General features: G+C 40.7%; 1 protein-coding gene across 1 annotated transcript in view; it reads left to right on the plus strand.

Moving 5' to 3' along the window:
• LOC138642420 (dynein axonemal heavy chain 5-like) overlaps positions 1 to 25,050 on the plus strand; it is a 546,381-nt gene that overhangs the window by 41,956 nt on the left and 479,375 nt on the right. Inside the window, exons 10-16 of the mRNA XM_069730567.1 lie at positions 6,301 to 6,466; positions 8,624 to 8,717; positions 12,797 to 12,895; positions 13,165 to 13,346; positions 15,192 to 15,311; positions 21,939 to 22,140; positions 22,545 to 22,640. Of these exons, the coding sequence (XP_069586668.1) occupies positions 6,301 to 6,466; positions 8,624 to 8,717; positions 12,797 to 12,895; positions 13,165 to 13,346; positions 15,192 to 15,311; positions 21,939 to 22,140; positions 22,545 to 22,640 (959 nt within the window). The remainder of the gene's footprint in view (positions 1 to 6,300; positions 6,467 to 8,623; positions 8,718 to 12,796; positions 12,896 to 13,164; positions 13,347 to 15,191; positions 15,312 to 21,938; positions 22,141 to 22,544; positions 22,641 to 25,050) is intronic.

Raw genomic sequence — 25,050 nt, forward strand, 5'->3', positions numbered from 1 at the left:
ACTTGGCAGAGGTGAGTTTGAACGAGCATCACATGCTTGAAACAAAGTTGTTTACTCACAATTTTGGAAAGGGGCAAACAATTTTGTGTGGCCCATTTTTGGGGTGTTGAAAGAATTTATGTCCATATTTGCCTTTTTTCTTGGTATTTTTGTATTGTTCCAATAAACACAAAGGAAATAAATGTGTGTAATTACAATAATTTTCTGGAAGAAATACTTAATTTTCTGGAACAATTTCAAGGGTGCCAATACTTTTGGCCATGACTGTATTGTCCATTACAATAATTAAATTTTAAACCCAAGAACTCCTGCTTCCAGATATTCTGCAGTTATGGAAGGAAAAGGGTTTGGTTCGAGTAAGTACACTGATGGAAATGGCGATCTACAACAATTTGCTTATCTTCTTTAGGCCATGTTCACACAGTGCGTTTTTTACCGCGGAACCGCGGCGGTTTTGCCGCTGCGGTTCCGCAGCTGTTTTCCATGCAGGGTACAGTACACTGTACCCTATGGAAAACAGGACACACTGTGCACATGGTCCGGAAATTGTTAAAAAAAAGACGCGCTGAATAGCTCCCGGAAAAAAGAAGGAGCATGTCAATTCTTTTTCCGGAGCCGCAGCGGTTCTGCACCCATAGACCTCCATTGTGAGGTCCAAACCGCAGTAAAACCCGCAGATCAAAAATATATCTGCGGGTTTTACTGCGATTTGATGTGCAGAACCGCTGCAGCAGGAAGTGCGGGGAGCGGGCGGAAGTGCGTGGGCGGAGTGTGGCTGCCCCCCCCGTGTTCCGATCCCGCCCCCCCGTGCTCCGATGCCCCCCCCAGTGCTCCGATGCCCCCCCCCAGTGCTCTGATGCCCCCCCCGTGCCCTAATCTCCCCCCCTTATACTCACCCGGCGTCCCGGTGTCCGTCCGGCCGTCTTCTCCCTGGGCGCCGCCATCTTGCAAAATGGCGGGCGCATGCGCAGTGCGCCCGCCGAATCTGCCGGCCGGCAGATTCGTTCCAAAGTGCATTTTGATCACTGAGATATAACCTATCTCAGTGATCAAAATAAAAAAATAGTAAATGACACCCCCCCCACTTTGTCACCCCCATAGGTAGGGACAATAAAAAAAATAAAGAATTTTTTTTTTTTTTTTTCACTAAGGTTAGAATAGGGGTAGGGGTAGGGTTAGGGGTAGGGTTATGGGTAGGGTTAGGGTTAGGGGTAGGGTTAGGGTTAGGGGTAGGGTTAGGGTTAGGGTTAGGGGTAGGGTTAGGTTTTGGGTTAGGGGTAGGGTTAGGGTTAGGGGTAGGGTTAGGGGTAGGGTTAGGGGTAGGGGTAGGGTTAGGGGTAGGGGTAGGGTTAGGGTATTTTCAGCCATTTTAACCCTAAAAAAATTCCTAGAAAACACACAGACTCTGGCTAGAAAACTGCATCAAAAAAACGCATCAAAAAACGCATCAAAAAACGCATCAAAAACGGACCAAAAAAGGACCAAAAAAAGGACCTGCGTTTTCTGCCAAGAGCTGCAGTTTTTTAAAAAACAGTCAGGAAAAAAAAAGGATGGAAATCCTGAACGTGTGAACATACCCTTAAAGGGACTCTTTTGCCATGAAAATGCAGTCCAATCGGCACACCTCATGTTAAAGAGCAGGAGGAGCGGAGTGGATTAATTTTATAGTTTTATGAGAAAAACTTTCATATATCCTGTGTTTCATCATTTAATCATAGAAAGAAAGCAATTAGTCACTGAAAAGACCACCCACTGGACTGAAAATTCCAGAAAGAACAGAGGTTTAAATTAAAAAAAAACCCACGTGTTATACTGATTTTTTTTTCCATAAAACTGTACTGTATATTAATCTGCTGAGCTCCCCGTGCTCTATAGCATGATACATGCAACATGTATTGCATATTCATGGTGACAGGCTCCCTTTAAAGGGAATCTGTGAGTAGGATCAGCCCTCCTCAGCTGTCTATGACATCTAGGGCACAGGAAGCTGAATAAAATGATTCTTTGATATCTGCGATCCAATGTCTTTTTCCAGAGAAATCCATCACAATTTTATTGTAATACATAAAAATCCAAAAAGAAGTTTACAAATTCGTACAAAAGATGAGCACAAAATAACGCATTATTGCACAGCTGAACGTTGTCTCATTACAAACACATCTGCAGCTCTCCTCTCATAGTGCTGTCAGCTCTGCTGTACTCCCCTTACCCCACACTGACTGCTTGTGATATGGAAGCTGAAAAGTTGTTAATCAGGCGCAGCTCTGCAGCATAGCTGACAGGATTGGGTAAGTACCAACATGGCAGTGATAGGGATCTTCAGCAGGTTAAACCATCGCTACCCTAAAATCGTGTCACGGAAGGGAGCTGCTGTATGTGAGCACCAACAATCGAGACATTTACAGACTTATAGCTGTATTTAAATGGTTAACAGCTCAGCTCTGGCCGCTGCTGTTAGACACAGATGCCAGGTATGTAATATAGCATGCTTAGCTCCTGATCCATCTCCACATACTGTCACCACATTGACATATCTGACTGTATAATCACTGTGCAAATGTGATAATAACACTTCCACGTTGCTTCTATTTTACTCGAGTTCCATCTAGTTCTCGACAGTTTCATGGATAGTTTTCCTTTATTTGTACATACCTTCCTACCTACAGGTGCTTTCGGTACTTGTAGGATTTCAGGAAACCTTCTTTGCTGGACAGGTCTCTTCTTACCATACTGTATATGAATACTATTGTTTCTATAGCTTTGAGAAGTGTATATTGTTCTGTATGTAATTGTACTTTGAAAAATTTAAATAAAAATACATTTATTTAAGAAAAATAAAGAAAATCCAGCTCTAACACCGGAGAAATAAGTACGGTAATTGCATAATGCTTGTGCAAACAAAGGACTGATCGTGTGAATTAGAATAGGACAGGTCTTTCAGACTTAAAGGGAACCTATTATGTCCAGAAATGTTATTTACCTTCAAATACTGCATTCATCTGTAGGTAAAATCATGTTTGCCTGCCTTACCGGGGCAGGACAGTGGCTCAGTGGCTCAGCATTGCAGCCTTGCAGCGCTGGGTTCTTGGGTTCAAATCCCGCAAAGGAGAACATCTGCATGGGTTTCCTCAGGGTACTTGGGTTTCCTCCTAAAGTCCCTTTCAGTATGTCTTTGAAATGTAAGTTGTGAACCCCATTGGTGACAGGGATGACAATGTATATATAGCGCTGCAGAATAAGATAGCACTATATAAGCAAAGCATAAGAAATAAATAAATAGCAGCAGCTACAGCATATATCCTTCCTGCAGCTGCTCGTTTCCAGTCATGGGGACAGTGTAGTGAACGGTCATAGTCATTGCTCAGTGAGCGCAGCTGTTTTCACTCCCCAACACTTTGATTGACCACTTGCTCTGTGTAATGTATGTGCAGAGCCTTCCTCAGGAAGAACATAAGTTAATTTTCCCCCTGTAGCCACTGCTCCAGTAAAGCAAGCAGGCATTATTTTTAGATTCTGAACAGAGAACTTACTCTATAAGCTCAGAATTGATTAATAGCTTGTATGAGACAGGATAACCTGTTCAAAGGGTTATTCTCGCAAAGCACCGTACATGCACACGTATTGTTAATATACAGGATAAGACAACATAACATTTCTTTCTTATACCTTCACATAGCTGAATGAGCATTCTTATTCTGTCGCTGTTAAAACTCCAATTCCCAGAAGCCCTTGCTTCTCCTCAGTCTTGCAGCCCCTCCCCCTCTCCTGTGTGCTCTTGACAAACCCCACCTTTCTGACATATCATCAAACTAAACTAAGTGTAGAATTCACTTATGCCTATGCGCACTCTCTGTTCCTCTACAGTATTTCACCTGACCGATTTTCTTTCACCTTATATAGTACATCATAATAGTTGCCTGTGTAGATTTACAGAATTTTTTGCCGCTTTATCTCTCAACTCAACTCTCCTGCACTCCTCCTAGCGGAGCTTGCTAGGCAGTACAGACTTGTGCTTGTTGCCTGCTGCTAGCAGATCAGTAATGGTGAAACTGCAAATGTTGCTCTTTTTATGCATATAGCAGAAGATTATTTTTAGTCATATGCATCAACAGAGTACCATTTGGAGCCTCACATCACTTCTCTTTCAGCACCATACAACAAACACAGATCAACTCCTCTTAGCACCTAGAAATGGCCCCAATTTACAGTTCATCACTCCTCTCTGCTCATTATAAACAGATACATCCTGCAGTATATTTCCTATCTTGGCCACTTATATACTGCAACATCCTGCAGTATATCAGTCCCCTCAGCTCCATTATATACAGTACCATCCAAAAGTATATCCCTCCATTCAGCCCCATCTTGCAGTACATTACTTTTCTTAGCCCTTCTATATATAACCCCATGCTGCAGTACATCACTCCACTCAGCCCCAACTATATAAAGCTCCATTTTACAGATTATCACTCCTCTTCACCCCTCTATAAATAGCTCCATCATACAGTACATCACTCCTCTCAACCCCTCTTTGTACAGCCACATCTTACAGTATATCACTCTTCTTAGTTACCAGCACACAGGTACACTGCTGGTTTCTGTTAGGAGCTATGTGTTGTACTGAATGAGACCTTGTCTCTTCTAATGATATAATCCCACATTGGTCCTTTTATATAGGCCAAAGAAACTTTTGGGGCTCCCTAAGCTCCAGGGCCCGGGTGCGATTGCAACCCTCGCACCTACTGTAGTTACGCCCCTGATGACTTCATCATGTTACCGCAAGTATGTGATTTGCATACATGTGGACACCTGCTAACTAGACGTGCACAGCCTCACACAGCACAAGTGAAATTAGTAAAGCTGAGTTCAATCAGTCAGAACGTAGCCGGACGTATGGAAGTCACATACTTACAGTCACATGACGGCAGCTCCCAATGCAGTCACCGGAGAATCCTCACAGTGCGCGTTATGAGGATTCAGAAGTCTGAAGTTACATAGACTTTAACCTCATCTCCTTTAACTATAAGTATGGTGGTATTATCAATACTGTATATGCTGGTAATATTCGGTTTACTTTGTTGGCGTTTGTCTGTAATATTGCAATGTTATTATTTAATATTATATAACAATATTATTGGTATTATTAGAAATGTTGGTCTTTTAGTAAATCTTGTTTTCTTCTAGATAGGGTAATATTGGTAATATGTTACCATCTGGAGCTCGGCTGTGCGGACAGCATGGGCCGGTGTGATTTCAAATGTCAGGGCTGAATTTCAGTCCCAGTCCGTCCCTGGTCAATACTGACTGTGCAATATTACAGCGGATGCACACTGTTTCACAGTGTAATTGTATCAGCCATATGTAGATCGACATGACCGTTCACATATTGAGCCGGTGCTGCCTTGTCTCTCAAATTATCTGTGGTGCACTAGGAGTTGCATGGTGTCTGCATCTATTACAGTGGAGATGCATTATCCTATAGCTGCAGCATAATTCATACTAGTGATATTAATGGCCCAAGATATTACTCAGTCAATAATGTAATAATCGTTTACCTGTCTGGCAATGAATATCACCGAACAACTGTTATATAATCAATGATTATTATATACGTGGAATCAATAAAAGCACAAGTCACTTCATATTATAAATACCTATGCAACTAATCTTGTGGTTTAATATATGGAATTTGATATTATTTTACCTGGTCTTTAATTTATATGGGACAATGGCCAAGGACTTAATGAATAACGATAATTATAACTAACTGATCTAACTGGGAATTTAATGAGTTATAGCTTTAATGGACACGCAATATATAATTAATCAGTGACTCAATATACATCCCTATTTGGGTGTATGTGAATTATTTTAATAATGTTTCTATCATTTTATACAATTATTAATAAAAATTATCGTATATTCACTTACTACCTTTCCATATTCCCTTTCCCAATTATCTACAGTTTATTGGTGATGCGCACTTAAGTGAATAATGTCTTATAAGATCTGATCATACTGTTATTCATATAAATAGTTACTTGTATAAAAGAGTTAAATGAATGCGATGCTTGGCTTTATACTGTGGAATGATAACTTAAATGACCTTGTAGATTATGAGCCTTCGCGGGCAGGGTCCTCACTCCTCCTGTACCAGTTATGACTTGTATTGTTTAAGATTATTGTACTTTTTTTTTTACTATGTATACCCCTCCTCACATGTAAAGCGCCATGGAACAAATGACGCTATAACAATGAATAATAATAATAATATTTAAATTGAATTGTGATCTTTTGCAGGAGGTAACAGTGAAGTAATAGAGAAGCTGGAAGGAATGCTTTCTGTTTGGATTAAGCAGATTGAGCAGGTTCTTGCAGAAAGTGAGCAGATGAGGAAAGAAGCTGATGACATTGGACCCTCTGCTGAGCTGGAACATTGGAAGTCACGGATGTCATCTTTCAACAGGTTTAAAACATTTGTAATAGAAATCTTTTAGGGGCAATTCATCAATCGTCACTTTTCTTTACTTGCCTTGTGGTATTTGTTGACAAATTCTTCAAAGTAGCGCACGTGGTTCATGAATTTTTTCCGCAGAATCAAAAAATATTGTTTATTTTTGCCTTCAACCTCTTTTGCACCTTTTTAGCATAAACAGTCACATGTTCTGCTCAAATGTGAAAAAATGTGCACAAAAATTCCATGCGTACATAAAATCACTCCAGGGGGAAGTGGAATATATTTGTGCCAAAATTTGGCGACTTTTAACCCCTTCGCGACATGCGGCGTACGTTTACTGCGCATACCGTGAATCCCCCTTTGATGTGGGCTCCGGTGGTGAGCCCACATCAAAGTCGCGACATGTCAGCTGTTTTGTACAGCTGACATGTGCGCGCAATAGCAGCGGGTGAAATCGCTATTCACCCGCCGCTATTAACCTGTTAAATGCCGCTGTCAAACAAGACAGCGGCATTTAACTACCGCATCCGGCCGGGCGGCCGGATATGACGTCATCGCCGACCCCCGTCACGTGATCGGGGGTCGGCGATGCATCAGGAAGGTAACCATAGAGGTCCTTGAGACCTCTATGGTTACTGATGCAGGTCTGCTGTGAGCGCCCCCCTGTGGTCGGCGCTCACAGCATACCTGCATTTCTGCTACATAGCAGCGATCTGATGATCGCTGCTATGTAGCAGAGCCGATCAGGCTATGCCAGCTTCTAGGCTATTGAAGCATGGCACAAGTAAAAAAAAAATGTTTTTAAAAATATGAAAAAAATATATAAAATATAAAAGTTTAAATCACCCCCCTTTCGCCCCATCCTAAATAAAACAATAAAAACAAAAACAAACCTACACGTATTTGGTATCGCCGTGTTCAGAATCGCCCGATCTATCAATTAAAAAAAAGCATTAACCTGATCGTTAAACGGCGTAGCGAGAAAAAAATCCGAAACGCCAGAATTACGTTTTTTTGGTCGCCGCAACATTGCATTAAAATGCAATAACGGGCGATCAGAAGAACGTATCTGCACAAAAATGGTATCATTAAAAACATCAGCTCGGCACGCAAAAAATAAGCCCTCACCCGACCCCAGATCACGAAAAATGGAGACGCTACGGGTATCGGAAAATGGCACTTTTTTTTTTTTTTTTTTAGCAAAGTTTGGAATTTTTTTTCACCACTTAGATAAAAAATAACCTAGTCATGTTAGGTGTCTATGAACTCGTAATGACCTAGAGAATCATAATGGTAGGTTAGTTTTAGCATTTAGTGAACCTAGCAAAAAAGCCAAACAAAAAACATGTGTGGGATTGCACTTTTTTTGCAATTTCACCGCACTTGGAATTTTTTTCCCGTTTTCTAGTAAAAGACATGGTAAAACCAATGGTGTCGTTCAAAAGTACAACTTGTCCCACAAAAAATAAGCTCTCACATGACCATATTGACGGAAAAATAAAAAGGTTATGGCTCTGGGAAGGAGGGAAGCGAAAAACGAACACGCAAAAATGGAAAAGGGCCGCGAATTGAAGGGGTTAAAAAGTTGCAATTGATGAATGAGCCAAAAACATCTGGAAATCCCAAACCCCACCCACAATGAAGAACATATAAAAAAACAGGCGAAAGCATTAAAAACATAATTTAGACAAAAAAAGGTGCAAATTAAAAGAATAAAATGCAAATGAAAAGCACCAAAAGCTAAAGATAAAGCACAAGTGTAATAAAAAATCGAGTCCTTCATGTTTTGAAAAATTGTGACACATAACATGAGTAGTTTGGTGTTACAAATCTAAAATAGGGTTTAATAGAATGTTTATGTAAGGTGCAATATGTAAAGAATATTTATCTTGTGTATCTCCAAAATCACCTGTAAATCTACACACTTCTGAGATGACTTGCCGTATTATGGACTTTGATAAAGACCTTTACGTATTTGAGCATTCTTAGATGATTTTAAATGTGTGTATCTAATTTGTTTTGCTTATTATAGAATATAGATTTTTTTGGTGCGGTATATTATGTGTATTTAACTACATTTGAGGCTATATTGAAATTTTTTCTTATAATTGTGTGGTGTCCTGGGTAATTGCTTTTAACTGATGACATATATTATTATTTCTCAAGTCTTTTAGATGAGATTAAAAGTCCTAAGGTCAAGAAGGTTCTCAGTATCCTACAAGCGGCTAAGTCCAGGATGTTAAAGCAATGGAAAGAACTGGTACTTCTTTTTTCTTTTACATTCTGTTTACATAATGGGCATTTATTTTACTCTAGAATTCTATCTTACTTTGTTTTCTCACTGTGCACGTAGATTGAATAATTTCTCTTGTTTAAAGAAAAATCATTTGAAAATTGAAAAATGGGTAATAGAAAGAGGTCCCCTATTCAGTAACTATTAGCCAGAGCAGTGGACTGTTACAAAGATTGTCTCCTACTGTACACTGGAGGGTTTAGCACATCCATGGAACTGAATAGCTGGCCCCATGCAATTCCTCATTTCCTCTGTGGCAGCACTGTAGGTAAATTGAATACTTGATGCTGGGTTGAGCAGATGTCTGAAAGTTCTGGCTGCAAGGCATTCTTTAATCAGCTCAATGTTTTAACCTATTGCTGACATATGATGTACCAGTGCGTCATATGCTGGCTCCCTGCCTTTGATGAGGGCTTGCACCTCGAGCCCACACCTTTCCCTGCAGTTGACGGCTGATTTAATCAGCCATCATGTGCCTCTAACAGCCATGGGTGGAGCAAAGCTCTGCCCATGGTTGTTGACTTATTAAATCCCACTGTCAATCTCTCCCTGACGCGATGGCGTGGCGCTAACGGGTTGCTATGACAGCCAGGGGTCTGCTAAAGACCCCCATGCCTGTCATTCCGATCCTCCTGTGAAAGCCAGTCCTTGGCCTGCGTTGGTGATTTTCACTGTACATAGTAGTACTGATGCACTGCTATGTATAGTACAAGTGATCGGATGATTGCAGCTTCAAGGCCCCTAAGGGGAATAACAAGTTTGTATTTACAAGTGTGAATACAGTACAAATAAAATCAAAAAGTTTTAAAAATATGAAAAAAAAAACCCATAATAGTTCAAATCACCCACTTTTTGCTCCATTAAAAATAGAACTAAATATAAAATAAATTTATCCAATCGTTAAATAATGTAGTGAGAAAAAAATTAAAACATCTGAATTACGTATTTTTCAGACTATATGAGGCACCGGACTATAAGACACACCTAGGTTTTAGAGGAGGAAATTAGAGAAAAATTGAAGCAAAAAATGTGGTCAATTCTGTACTTAATATCCCCTATCCTGGTATGTACGGTCCCCTCATCTCCATCCTTGTAAACATGGCCCCCCTCATCCCAATCCTGGTATACATGGCCCCCTCCTCTCCATCTTTGTGTGCATGGCCCCATAATCCCCATCCTGGTGTGCATGGCCCCCTCATCCCTATCCTGGTATGCATCCCCTCATCCCCATCCTGGTATGCACGGCTCCCTCAACCCTATCCTAGTATGCATGGCCCCCTCATCCCTATCCTGGTAAGCATGCCCTCCTCATCCCTACTCTGGTAAGCATGCCCTCCTGATCCCTACTCTGGCATGCATGGCCCCTCATCCCTAGCCTGGCAGGCATGGTCCTGCTCATCCCTATCCTGGTATTCAAGGCCCCCATCTCCGTCCTGGTATGCATGGCCCCATCCTTATGCTAGTATTATTGGCCTCCATTTTGGTATGCATGGCCTCCTCATCCCTATCCTGGTATGCAGGGACCCCATCTCCATCTGTTGCATAGCTTGGTCACAGAAGAAACTTGGGAGAGTAGATTATATGGGGTAATTCAACTTTTATCTTCACAGAACATGAGGTATGTACATCAGCTTCTTAATACAGCATAACAGGAATTCTGAAAGGACCTTTTACCAAAGCGAAAAATGAATCCAAAGTACAAGCATATACATTACATTCAACTAAGCAAATAACAGTAACAACATCGCCATCTACTGTCAGGAAAGTGTAATCTCCTCCTGCACACAAATAAATCTGTATCTGTTGCATATCTGCCAACACCATACTGGTATGAATGGCCCCATCCTTATCCTGGTATGCAGGGACCACCTCTCCGACCTGGTATGCATGGCCCCATCCTTATGATGGTATGATTGGCCCCCTTCCATATCCTGGTATGCATGGCCCCTATCAAAAATACATAGAAAACAAACAAACCATAAACCATTATACTTATCTTCCTGCACTCCCTCGCAGCGTCTTGCTCCGATCCCAGTAGCTGATTTATGCTTGTAAGCAGCGCATGGCAGGGACGAGGACAGCTGCCGAAAAACTCACTGCTCTCCACGCTGGGACTATGTACATGGAGAGCAGTGAATATTCATTGCTCTTTAATAGTGAGCACAGTGTTAGTCGCAGCCGCCAGCTTCCTGCAGCTGCCAGTATTTCACGTGTGCCGCTACTAAAGGGAATGAATATTCACTGCATTCTACGCCTATCGGAGTGGAAAGCAGTGAATATTCATTGCCTTAAGTAGCGAGCACACGTGAACGTCTGGCAGCTGCAGGAAGTCGGCTACTGTAGCTAACGGCATATCTGCTATTCAATAGAAATTAAAATTCACGGCCTCCACGAACATGGGCATGGAATGCAGTGAATTTTTATTAGCCACAGCCCCGGGTTCCTGCCTCCTGTGACATGCTGCTCCACTGCTCCTGCTCCTCCACCTCCCCACCACAGCCAGAGAAGGTACATCTGGATTATAAGACACACCCCTCATTTTCCTCCACATTTTAGGAGGAAAAAATTGTGTCTTGTAGTCCGCAACATTGCAATAAAATGCTATAAGAGGCAATCAAAACATTATATGTACCCCAAAATGATATCAGTAAAATGTCAGTTCGAGGAGCACAAAATAAGCTGTCACACAGGTCCATATCCTGAAAAGTGAAAACGTACGGGTCTGAAAAAATGGCGACACACAGTTTTTTTTACAAAATTCAGATTTTTTTTTCACCACCTAAATAAAAAAAAGTATGCATTTTTGATATCTGCATAATCCTATTGCCAGGTCAGTTCTACTGTTAAGTGAACATGGTAAATAAAAAAATACAAACCAAAAAAATAGTAGACTGCTTTTTTTTGCAATTTCAACACAATTGGAATTTTCTTCCCTTCCTTCCAGTACACCATGTGGTAAAATGAATGATGTCATTCAAAAGTACAGCTCATCGTCTATAAAACAAGTCCTCATACGGCCTTCAAGGAAAGGAAAAAAGCAAAAATGAAAAAAGAAAACAACCCCCCCCCCCCGAAAATGTCAATGGCGCTAAGGGGTTAAAGGGTTATTTCTATCTGTATAAGATGCCACCTATTTATATTAGGGACCATCCACTGGGAACCCCATTGATCTAAAGAAGCACTGCTTCATTTCTTCTCAATAAGGCTGCCATACAAAGACAAGTGCTGTACTTGTCAATCTCCAGTAGCACTATGGAGAATGAATGGAGTAGTGAACATGCCCAGACACCCTGTGGAGCCCTATTCTTGGGATCAGTGGGTGCTACCTATGGATAGTTGGTAACTTCTAAAGATGGTAATCACCTTCTGACCACTATATTTTATTTTATGCTATAATTGCTAAACATCACTGCTCGTATTCACCTTACCTTTAGTTACAAGAATAACAGCACGCATTGCTGCTCTTCCCATTTAATCTATTTATTGATATTATTGCAGGTTGTACTACACGTATTGCCATAGTAAAAGGAAAGCTAACAATATATTAGAGTTTGTTGCAGTGATAGTAAAGTAGAGCACTTACTAAGGCTTTCCCTTACATCAGTTCATGAATACTTATCAAGTAGAAGAGCTTTTATTTGAGCTAAAACTAATATAAGTGTATGTACAGATGCCAATCAGGACTGAGAGACTAAAGAAAGTGGCGCGTTAGATGTCTGGTTATACAGCACTATTCTCAATAAAACCTTCCGAAGTTTATGGGACTTGAACCACTGCCAGTCTATAAAAATGCAGTAGCCGGTGTCACGGATGAAATATGTTGTGAGCAAAGTCATTTATATCCCAGAGCTAAACTCAGACCAATTTACTCTTCTTGACGGGTAACTTTCGGCATTGCAGTGCCACACTTCTACGACTTTTCTAGAAAGTTAAGTTGTATATCACTAGGCATGAAAACAACAGTAATTCCTGTAGTAGTTATAATTTGTTCCCCCGTTTGTCAATATGATTAACTTAATGTTGTTGTTTTTGTTACTTTTGGATAGGACTGCAATGTAACAAATGCAGCCAATGAAGCAAAGGACAATGTGAAATATTTGTACACCCTAGACAGATTCTTTGGACCTTTGGGCAAAGCCTCTCCTGTAAGTCTTTCTGGCTAAATTAGTGTTAATTGCTGAAGTCTTTTTTTTTTAGGTTTATGATATTATCTCATTGCGTTTGTAGCTCCTAAGTGAATGCACCTTCTTGTTACAAATTTGATCCTTTTATTGTTTTAATATTTTTTTAATATTTAGTATTTTTTTTTAGTATGTTAGATTTTGTCTGGCCCGGGGATGGGTAAAGCTTTTGATAAATGAAGGACCCATTTGTCAGCGTACCTGTAATCTGATATATGCTATTATATGTGCAGGCTACAATGGTAGAACACATTCCAAGCTTGATGAACAGCATCCGAATGATCTATAGTACTTCCCAGTATTATAACACTTCAGAGCATATGACATCTCTCTTCTTAAAAGTCACCAATCAAATTGTGACCACATGCAAGAATTACCTGAACCAGGGAGTTGTGAAGATCTGGGACTTGGAAAGGTACAGCATGGACAATTTTAATTCTCATTATATAGCAAATATGTTTGATGATTACTAATATTTTGTTGGTTCTTTTAATTTTAATTGTATCCATATATTTGATATTCAGCAGAGGTGGAAAAATAGTTTTTCCCTACAAAATGGCTTGTGGTTTAGTAATTCTACATAGAAGTTCCTACTGTATATGCAATGGCGTATATAAAAATAGAGGCCTCATAGAAAAGCAAAAACTAGATTCAACATATGCATGTACATGTACAGTGACATTTTTGGAATGCAGTTGTTCAGATGACGAGATGATTATATTTTTATACATTCATTCATGGTTGTAACAGCCATACCTTTTTTATTTTATGTAAGCTTCACTTTACGAGGTCTTATTTTTTGCAAGATAAACTGTAGTTTTTATAAGCGCCATTTTGCCAAATATATCTGTATTATGTTAACTTTTTTTTATGGAAGTAATGGAGAATAACAAGCAACCATGTTTTAAGCCATTTATCGATCACTGTAAATAAACTGTTCAATGCATTAGATGAGCTGTTACAAACTCATGGATGCCAAAAATGGTTTGTTACATTTATTTCTAAAAATTGTATAAATAATTTGATTAATGTAATTGATTGATTGCTTTTCATTATTTCTTAAACTTTTGTACAGAAAAAAATCTGACTTTTAATTTAACCCTACATATAGAGATGTACTGGTATGCAAAGAATATCTCTCTGTACCAGGACAATATGCCTGTAACAAAGAAGAATATCATTTAGAACTCTAGACAGAGACAATCTTTCTATACTTAGCAGCGTAATCTGTGGCCAGTTGCTACTGTCTGGTGTACTAGATGTTCTAAGTTTGAATCCCACGACAGACCACACTTGAAAAAAAATCAAAACAGAAAAAGCAAATAATTTCAATCAACTATATTTGAAGGCATTAGTTGAGCACAGAAAAACGCAATGGGCCCTTCCTCCCAATATCCTGAGTCTGAGATAAGGAAAGAAAAGTGTGAATGATCATCATAGTATCTGAGATACATAGTGTTCACTGGGCTCCACCATGGGCCTTTGGGCAGCTGAACTAGCTGCATATGTCGTTTGCGTCTAAAAGCGTCTAGACAGCTTGGTTTGCTGTATTAACTACTGTTTAAGGATTTAGTTATCAAACCCCTGGAGTTAAAATGAGGGAATTGGTCACAATATATTGACATTCTATAGTTAAAATAATTCAACTCTTTGCTGACATGACGTACAGTTGACGTCATATGGCGGCTGCCTGACTTTGATGTGAATTCAGGAACTGTGATACTCAGCAGAGCATCACCCACACTTGTTAACCTGTTAGATGCCGTTGTCAATCTACGACGGCGGCATTTGTAGCACACTGGCAGGGGGGAAATCATTCCATGCTCCCGTCCCACTCACACAGCTCCATCGACCAAAAATGGAAAATGTTACAAGTCTCAGAAAATAGCATCAAAGGCTAATTTTTTTTTTATACAAATTTCTAATTTTGCTTTTGCTACTTAAATGAAAAAAAAGAAAGGTTTGATATTTCCATAATAGTACAGACATGGAGAATCATATTGCCAGGTCACTTGTGGAATTGCACCTTTCCTGCAATTTTGCAGCACTTGACATTTTTACCCTGCTTCCATTACATTATGTGATTAAAAATGAGTGGTGACATTCAAAAGTTCAACTCGCCCCACAATCTTTGATATGCTTATGTCAACAGAGAGATAAAAAGTTATGGCTCTTGGAAGAAAAAGAGGAAAAAAACACAACACAAAACACGGAAAGTACTCATGTCAGGGGTTAAAGTATATATTGTTATTTTTTTAAGGGAAGAGCTTCTGAAGAGAATCCGGGAATGTGTGTACCTAAACCAACAGTACCAATCTTCTTTCCACAAAGTTAAAGAGAGACTGAAGGAAACTCCAAATGAAAGGCAGTTTGAATTCAGGTAAATATTAATTTTAGGTAATATTTTGTTGAAAGATTTATGCAATTATACTAAAAATATTAATCTGTTATGTCCATAGAACATCAAATTGTTCCAAATTTTATCTAATTCAACTGCCACAAGCTTGTAGCCTGACATTACGTGTATATGTTAACTGCTTGGCTAGGATTAACTATGCCTAGTCTTTGCTCAATGCTTTTATTAATGATTTTAGTAGAGTTTGCTTTGTGCTGATCCTTCTGCACATTGACATTCGTATTAGAATTTAATTCCTTATCGCAAAAACAATATTTATCTCCTCTCCAATGGATATGTGACAAACATTTGATTGGAGGGATATTACTGCTAGAACCCTTACCAGTCCTTACAGCATGATTGGTGTAAGAGTGTACATATGTTACTTGGCTCTATTGACTTCTATAGGAAGAATAATGCATTTGTCACCTTGACTCCCATTATCAGTGAATGAAGCTGTAGTGACACATTTTTACTGCTGATCTATTCACACGTGAGTTGACTTTCCCCAGTCTAAATCATGATTCAACCTGTAGAGGATGCTGCCTGTTCTTAAAAAGTGGACAACCCCTGGAAAAAATTATGGAATCACACAATCAAACAGCGGAAACCAGAAAAAAGCTGAATGTATCTTGGGTGCCACACAGAAAAAGGATGAAGAGATGGAAATGCGTGAATCAAGAGTTTTGCTTTATTTATTTATGTTCTATTTATGCTTGGTTAAAAAAAAGTAACCATTACTGACTACCACATTTTTTGTTCTTGATTTCTTTTAGTGTTTCTGAAAGCCAGAAAGTTGCCATTTGAAATGACTTTAGTTTTGTGCCATGTCTGTGATCTGCTTTTTTTTGTACAAAATTAAACAACTGAATGAACATCCTCCAAGGCCGGTGATTCCATAATTTTTGCCAGATGTTGTACTCTTGATTTACGCACATACATCTCTTCATCCTATTTCTGTGTGGCACCCAAGATACATTCAGCTTTTTTCTGGTTTCCGCTGTTTGATTGTGTGATTTCTTGAGTTAATGAAAATTAGTGCAATCTTCTGTAAAAAAAAGATTCGGAATTGCTCTTAACCATCACTATGTTGTGCCCAATAACTGTTCATAATATTGTGCCTACTTGCACAGCAAATTAGGGTTAGCATTTTTCGTGAAGTGCATTGTTGGAATATGAGATAATGAACCATCTGTTTCACTGCAGTAATATTGGAAAATATGGTTCAAAACTAGTGATGAGCGAGTGTGTTTTCCGAGCATGCTCGGCTGTTCTCTGAGTATCTTGGGTGTGCTCGTAGATTGTTTGAGTCGCCACAGCTGCATGATTTGCGGCTACTAGACAACCTGAACACATGCAGGGATTCCCTAACAAACAGGCAATCACCACATGTATTCAGGCTGTCTAGCAGCCGCAAATCATGCAGCTGTGGTGACTCAAACATAATCTATGAGCACGCCCAAGATACTCGGAGAATAATAATTACAATCCAAACCCTTATTTAACCCCTCTGTGACCTTAGACGTACTATCCCGTCGAGGTGCCCTGGGCTTATCTGACCCTGGACGGGATAGTACGTCATAGCCGATCGGCCGCGCTCACGGGGGGAGCGCGGCCGATCGCGGCCGGGTGTCAGCTGCTTATCGCAGCTGACATCCGGCACTATGTGCCAGGAGCGGTCACGGACCGCCCCCGGCACATTAACCCCTGGCACACCGCGATCAAAGATGATCGCGATGTGCCGGCGGTGCAGGGAAGCACCGCGCAGGGAGGGGGCTCCCTGCGGGCTTCCCTGAGCCCCCCGCAGCAACGCGATGTGATCGCGTTGCTGCGAGGGTCTCCTCACCTCCCTCCCTGCTCGAGCCCCGGATCCAAGATGGCCGCGGATCCGGGTCCTGCAGGGAGGGAGGTGGCTTCACAGAGCCTGCTTAGAGCAGGCACTGTGAAGGCTGCAGCGCTGCATGTCAGATCAGTGATCTGACAGAGTGCTGTGCAAACTGTCAGATCACTGATCTGTGATGTCCCCCCCTGGGACAAAGTAAAAAAGTAAAAAAAAATTTTTCCAAATGTGTAAAAAAAATAAAAAAAAATATTCCAAAATAATGAAAAAAAAAAAAAAAATATTATTCCCATAAATACATTTCTTCATCTAAATAAAAAAAAAAAACAATAAAAGTACACATATTTAGTATCGCCGCGTCCGTAACGACCCGACCTATAAAACTGTCCCACTAGTTAACCCCTTCAGTAAACACCGTAAGAAAAAAAAAAAAAAGAGGCAAAAAACAACGCTTTATTATCATACCGCCGAACAAAAAGTGGAATAACACGCGATCAAAAGGACAGATATAAATAACCATGGTACCGCTGAAAGCGTCATATTGTCCCGCAAAAAAAGAGCCGCCATACAGCATCATCAGCAAAAAAATAAAAAAGTTATAGTCCTGAGAATAAAGCGATGCAAAAATAATTATTTTTTCTGTAAAATAGTTTTTATCGTATAAAAGCACCAAACCATAAAAAAATGATATAAATGAGGTATCGCTGTAATCGTACTGACCCGAAGAATAAAACTGATTTATCAATTTTACCAAACGCGGAACGTTATAAACGCCTCCCCCAATAGAAATTCATGAATAGCTGGCTTTTGGTCATTCTTCCTCACAAAAATCGGAATAAAAAGCGATAAAAAAATGTCACGTGCCCAAAAATGTTTTCAATAAAAACGTCAACTCGTCCCGCAAAAAACAAGACCTCACATGACTCTGTGGACCAAAATATGGAAAAATTATAGCTCTCAAAATGTGGTATTGCAAAAAATATTTTTTGCAATAAAAAGGGTCTTTCAGTGTGTGACGGCTGCCAATCATAAAAATCCGCTAAAAAACTCGCTATAAAAGTAAATCAAACCCCCCTTCATCACCCCCTTAGTTAGGGAAAAATAAAAAAAAATGTATTTATTTCCATTTTCCCATTAGGGCTAGGGTTAGGGCTAGGATTAGGGTTAGGGTTAGGGCTAGGGTTAGGGCTAGGGTTAGGGCTAGGGCTAGGGTTAGGGCTAGGGTTAGGGCTAGGGCTAGGGTTAGGGTTAGGGCTAGGGTTAGGGTTAGGGCTAGGGTTAAGGTTAGGGTTAGGGCTAGGGTTAGGGCTAGGGCTAGGGTTAGGGCTAGGGTTAGGGCTAGGGTTAGGGCTAGGGTTAGGGTTAGGGCTAGGGTTAGGGCTAGGGTTAGGGTTAGGGCTAGGGTTAGGGTTAGGGCTAGGGCTAGGGTTAGGGTTAGGGTTGGGGCTACAGTTAGGGTTGGGGCTAAAGTTAGGGTTAGGGTTTAGATTACATTTACAGTTGGGAATAGGGTTGGGATTAGGGTTAGGGGTGTGTCAGGGTTAGAGGTGTGGTTAGGGTTACCGTTGGAATTAGGGTTAGGGGTGTGTTTAGATTAGGGTTTCAGTTATAATTGGGGGGTTTCCACTGTTTCGGCACATCAGGGGCTCTCCAAACACGACATGGCGTCCGATCTCAATTCCAGCCAATTCTGCGTTGAAAAAGTAAAACAGTGCTCCTTCCCTTCCGAGCTCTCCTGTGTGCCCAAACAGGGGTTTACCCCAACATATGGGGTATCAGCGTACTCAGGACAAATTGGACAACAACTTTTGTGGACCAATTTCTCCTGTTACCCTTGGGAAAATACAAAACTGGGGGCTAAAAAATAATTTTTGTGGGAAAACAAAAAGATTTTTTATTTTCACGGCTCTGCGTTATAAACTGTAGTGAAACACTTGGGGGTTCAAAGTTCTCACAACACATCTAGATAAGTTCATTGAGGGGTCTAGTTTCCAATATGGGGTCACTTGTGGGGGGTTTCTACTGTTTAGGTACATTAGGGGCTCTGCAAACGCAATGTGACGCCTGCAGACCAATCCATCTAAGTCTGCATTCCAAATGATGCTCCTTCCCTTCCGAGCCCTCCCATGCGCCCAAACGGTGGTTCCCCCCCACATATCGGGTATCAGCGTACTCAGGACAAATTGGACAACAACATTTAGGGTCCAATTTCTCCTGCTAACCTTGGAAAAATACAAAACTGGGGGCTAAAATATAATTTTTGTGGAAAAAAAAATATTTTTTATTTGCATGGCTCTGCGTTATAAACTGTAGTGAAATACTTGGGGGTTCAAAGCTCTCACAACACATCAAGATGAGTTCCTTAGGGGGTCTACTTTCCAAAATGGTGTCACTTGTGGGGGGTTTCTACTGTTTAGGTACATTAGGGGCTCTGCAAACGCAATGTGACGCCTGCAGACCATTCCATCTAAGTCTGCATTCCAAATGGCGCTCCTTCCCTTCCGAACCCTCCCATGCGCCCAAACGGTGGTTCCCCCCCACATATGGGGTATCAGCGTACTCAGGACAAATTGGACAACAACTTTTGGGGTCCAATTTCTCCTGTTACCCTAGGGAAAATACAAAACTGGGGGCTAAAAAATAATTTTTGTGGGAAAAAAATTTTGTTTTATTTTTATGGCTCTGCATTATAAACTTCTGTGAAGCCCTTGGTGGGTCAAAGTGCTCACCACACATCTAGATAAGTTCCTTAGGGGGTCTACTTTCCAAAATGGTGTCACTTGTGGGGGGTTTCAATGTTTAGGCACATCAGTGGCTCTCCAAACGCAACATGGCGTCCCATCTCAATTCCTGTCAATTTTGCATTGAAAAGTCAAACGGCGCTCCTTCCCTTCCGAGCTCTCCCATGCGCCCAAACAGTGGTTTACTGCCACATATGGGGTATCAGCGTACTCGGGACAAATTGGACAACAACTTTTGAGGTCCAATTTCTTCTCTTACCCTTGGAAAAATAAAAAATTGGGGGCAAAAATATAATTTTTGTGAAAAAATATGATTTTTTATTTTTACGGTTCTGCATTATAAACTTCTGTGAAGCACTTGGTGGGTCAAAGTGCTCACCACACCTCTAGATAAGTTCCTTAGGGGGTCTACTTTCCAAAATGGTGTCACTTGTGGGGGGTTTCAATGTTTAGGCACATCAGTGGCTCTCCAAACGCAACATGGCGTCCCATCTCAATTCCTGTCAATTTTGCATTGAAAAGTCAAATAGCGCTCCTTCCCTTCCGAGCTCTCCCATGCGCCCAAACAGTGGTTTACTGCCACATATGGGGTATCAGCGTACTCAGGACAAATTGGACAACAACTTTTTGGGTCCAATTTCTCCTGTTACCCTTGGTAAAATAAAACAAATTGGAGCTGAAGTAAATTTTTTGTGTAAAAAAGTTAAATGTTCATTTTTATTTAAACATTCCAAAAATTCCTATTAAACACCTGAAGGGTTAATAAACTTCTTGAATGTGGTTTTGAGCACCTTGAGGGGTGCAGTTTTTAGAATGGTGTCACACTTGGGCATTTTCTATCATATAGACCCCTCAAAATGACTTCAAATGAGACGTGGTCCCTAAAAAAAAATGGTGTTGTAAAAATGAGAAATTGCTGGTCAACTTTTAACCCTTATAACTCCCTAACAAACAAAAAAATTGGTTCCAAAATTATGCTGATGTAAAGGAGACATGTGGGAAATGTTACTTATTAAGTATTTTGTGTGACATATCTCTGTGATTTAATTGCATAAAAATTCAAAGTTTGAAAATTGCGAAATTTTCAAAATTTTCACCAAATTTCCGTTTTTTTCACAAATAAACGCAGGTACTATCAAAGAAATTTTACCACTATCATGAAGTACAATATGTCACGAGAAAACAATGTCAGAATCACCAGGATCCGTTGAAGCGTTTCGGAGTTATAACCTCATAAAGGGACAGTGGTCAGAATTGTAAAAATTGGCCTGGTCATTAACGTGCAAACCACCCTTGGGGGTAAAGGGGTTAAAGGGAATTTTTCAACAGGTATTTTCCTAACTGATGGTGAAAAAAATTATGAACATAGACCCCTGATTCCAGCTCTGTCACTTATGGTGCTTCTTGTAGTAGTTTTGATTAAAGCATGGTTTGTCTGCTGCAGCTCCAATAGTTCTCTCAATGATGAGGTGAATCTAAGCCTGCCTGCAGCATTGATTGACAGCTTCCTGCCTGCACTGTACATAGGAAGAAGGTTGCAATCCATGGTAGGGGAGGGGTTAAGCAGATCTCATGAATATTGATGACTACATAGGAGAAGTTGATCATTGAGAGCACTAGCAGAGCTGCAGCATATAATATTGCAGCAGGACACCCAGAATGTGACCCAGCAAGAGAATCAAGAACTCTTCATCTATTTTATATCATTCTTAGATGGGACAGCGTAAACTTGGTGTCAGATTCTCTTTGAGCAGTGTTTTCCACTAATTTATTGTATTACTTCAATTAGCGGAAATATAACTTTGTCCTTATATTGCTCAGAATTAAAAAGCAAATAAGGAAGATAAATGTAATTCTATAATTTCTTAAATTGCAGTCCAAATGACTAATCTAGGCTATCAAAGGAAAAAAGTGTTAAATGAATTGCATTTCAATAATGCAGTTTGAGAACTGTAAAAGCGATTAAATTCCTAAATTGTACTGAATTATATTTTAATGCGCCTATAAATCGTCACTCTTCTGTAATTCCAGTGAAAATTATATATTTGGGAAATTGGACACATTCTGTAAGCGTCTTGAAAAGATATCGGACATGAGCAATGTCTTGGAAAGTTTGGCTGATCTTCAGAATATTAGAATTGAAGGAATTGAAAAGATCAATATTCGATATCAGACAATTGTTACTAACACTAAGTCAAAGACCTATGACGTTCTAGATCATCGGAAACAAGAAGTAAGTAGAACCATGATAATTTAAGTGCTGGATCGAATAAATGCTACTGCCTTATTATTCTTAATATTTTTATTAGTAATGAAGCTTTTATTTGGGTCACACCAAGTCATGTAAGATTTGCTGCCAAAGTGATCATACCGTCATTACCACTATAATGCATTGTCCTAAAGATCATTTATAAAAAAAATACATGGTATATTTTTTCATTTGAGTCTAATTTTCTGCTCCTTAAAAGGGACACACGAAGTAATACTGTTACATAAAATTGATTTGAATGACTTGCTAACAAAGAATTAAAATAATTAGTTCCACTATGTATAGGAATCTCCTTTTTATGTGTGTTCACTAACAATACAATGTGCACTAGCGTTTTCTGCTTGACTCTTATCTTTCTTTGTTTTCAGTTTGATAAGGATTATGTGGAATTCAAGAACCAAATAGAAGGTCTTTACCAATCTCTTCAGGGATTTGTGGATTCCTGGTTTGAAAAGCCATTGACTGTAAGTGTACTGTGTTCTAACACACGGAAATTGCAAGTCATAATCACTGTACTTATAATATATAGTGAGGTACTTGGCACACAGTTTGGTCAAATTCTCCAGTGATTAACAGCCACTTTGGATACATATAGGTCAGCACTAATCAAGAAAATGCCTGTTTTTACACAAATTTGTATGTAATCATCAGCTTTGACTTATTGTACTTGGAAGCATGACACATGTGAAGACATCACTTAAAGAGAATTGGTTATCAGGTTTTTGCAATCCTAACTGAGAGCAGCATGATGTAGGAGTAGAAATCCTGATTTTTATTATTATTATTATTTATTTATATAGCACCATTGATTCCATGGTGCTGTACATGAGAAGGGGTTACATACAAGTTACAAATATCACATACAGTAAACAAACTAACAATGACGGACTGATACAGAGGGGCGAGGACCCTGCCCTTGCGGGCTTACATTCTACAGGATTATGGGGAAGGAGACAGTAGGTTGAGGGTTGCAGGAGCTCCGGTGTTGGTGAGGCGGTAGCTCCGGTGTTGGTGAGGCGGTAGCTTCGGTAGTGATGAGGCAGCAGCGGTGTCAGTGCAGGCTGTAGGCTTTCCTGAAGAGATGAGTTTTCAGGTTCCGTCTGAAGGATCCGACTGTGGTTGATAGTCGGACGTGTTGGGGCAGAGAGTTCCAGAGGATGGGGGATATTCGGGAGAAGTCTTGGAGGCGATTGGATGAGGAGCGAATAAGTGTGGAGGAGAGAAGGAGGTCTTGGGAGGACCGGAGATCACGTGAGGATTTTAGAAATGTATCACTTACTTTGCTGGTTTTTGTAGTTCTCATTAATAACTACGTTGTCTGCAGCAGATCTTGCAGGCAGTTCTCTGAATGCTGAGCTCTGTATAACTCCTCCCACATTACTGTGTACACTGTGCATAGGCAGAAGGCTAGCAATCGGTGGCAGATCTCATGACTGTGAAAGACTACATAGCAGTAGGCCAACTAGTCCTCTAGTTATAATCTCCTACTGATAAAACAGTGATTTTATCACAATTAAGGCTCCTTTTCACTTGCAAGATAAACGTCCATGTCTCGCATGTGAAAACCAAGCTCTGGCGCTGGCACTTGGGAGCGGAGCGTGCAGGGCCATGTATTGCTATGCAGCCGCACTCTCCACTCCCAAGTGCCGGCGCCAGAGCTTGGTTTTCACATGCGAGACACGGACGTTTATCTCGCAAGTGGAAAGGAGCCCTTACAGAAAGTACTTGAGTAAGTGATACATCATAGGATTCAGGGTCTCTACACTATGTTGCTCTAAACTTAAAGGGAAGGTGCCATCAAAACATTTTTTTCCAGCGATTGAAAAAATGTAAAGAATTAATGTTTAAATTTTCTTTAAAAATATCATCATTTGTTTATAATTTAGTAAAGCATGAAAAATAATTTTAAAAGGTTTGGCATTTCCACTTTTAAACACTAGGGAGAGCAGCTAATGAAATGTGACAAAAACCTAGTGTACAACTAGCTCACATTACTGCACTGCAGTAATTATGGGCAGAATCTGCTGACATGGGTGTGATGTCTCCTCTCCTCCCCTCCTGGGTGTTTGTTATGGCTACTTTCACACTGGCGTCGTGTGACGTCCGTCGCAATGCATCGTTTTGGAGAAAAAACGCATCCTGCAAAGTTGCCCGCAGGATGCGTTTTTTCTCCATAGACTTGCATTAGCGATGCGTTGCGACGTGTGGCCACATGTCGCATCCATCGTGCGACGCATGCGTCGTGTTTTGGAGGACCGTCGGCGCAAAAAAAGTTCCATGTAACTTTTTCTTGTCCGTCGCGTCAGCCATTTTCGACCGCGCATGCGCGGCTGAAACACTGCCCCCTCCTCCCCAGACTGCACGTCGTGCCAAAAATTTGCAACGTCTGTCGGTACATTGGCCCGACGCATTGCGACGGACCCTTACCGACGGAAGTGTGAAAGAGGCCTAAGGGATAAGAGATGATGATATTCAGGAACACAGTGAGCAGCCATTTTGTTGGTGACTGCAAAGTTATACTGACAAGTAGACAGTCACAGAGGATGGCAGGCAGCAAGGATTCTGGGAGATATATGGTGGAGGGAGCAGGGTGACAGCAGCCCAGAGTATTTCAGGAGAGCAGTGTGCTGGTGTATGCAGGCACCATGTTCGGTGTGCGGAGCAGCCAGGGATTGTACATAGAGCGCTGTCTTTTATACACATGGATGGACAGTCTCCTCAGAAATCCAGGAAACATTTCTGCGGATTGATGGCCGGTTCTGATCCAGACTTTGCATGCAGACCCCATTCCCCTCCTCAGATCCGGTCTTCTCCATCCTGTCCTGGCGATGTGTGAAAGCGAGGAGACAGGCGCAGTCCGGGGTGACGCTGGGA

The sequence above is a fragment of the Ranitomeya imitator genome, chromosome 6 (assembly GCF_032444005.1).
Source record: "Ranitomeya imitator isolate aRanImi1 chromosome 6, aRanImi1.pri, whole genome shotgun sequence".
In the NCBI taxonomy this organism is placed as follows: Eukaryota; Metazoa; Chordata; class Amphibia; order Anura; family Dendrobatidae; genus Ranitomeya; species Ranitomeya imitator.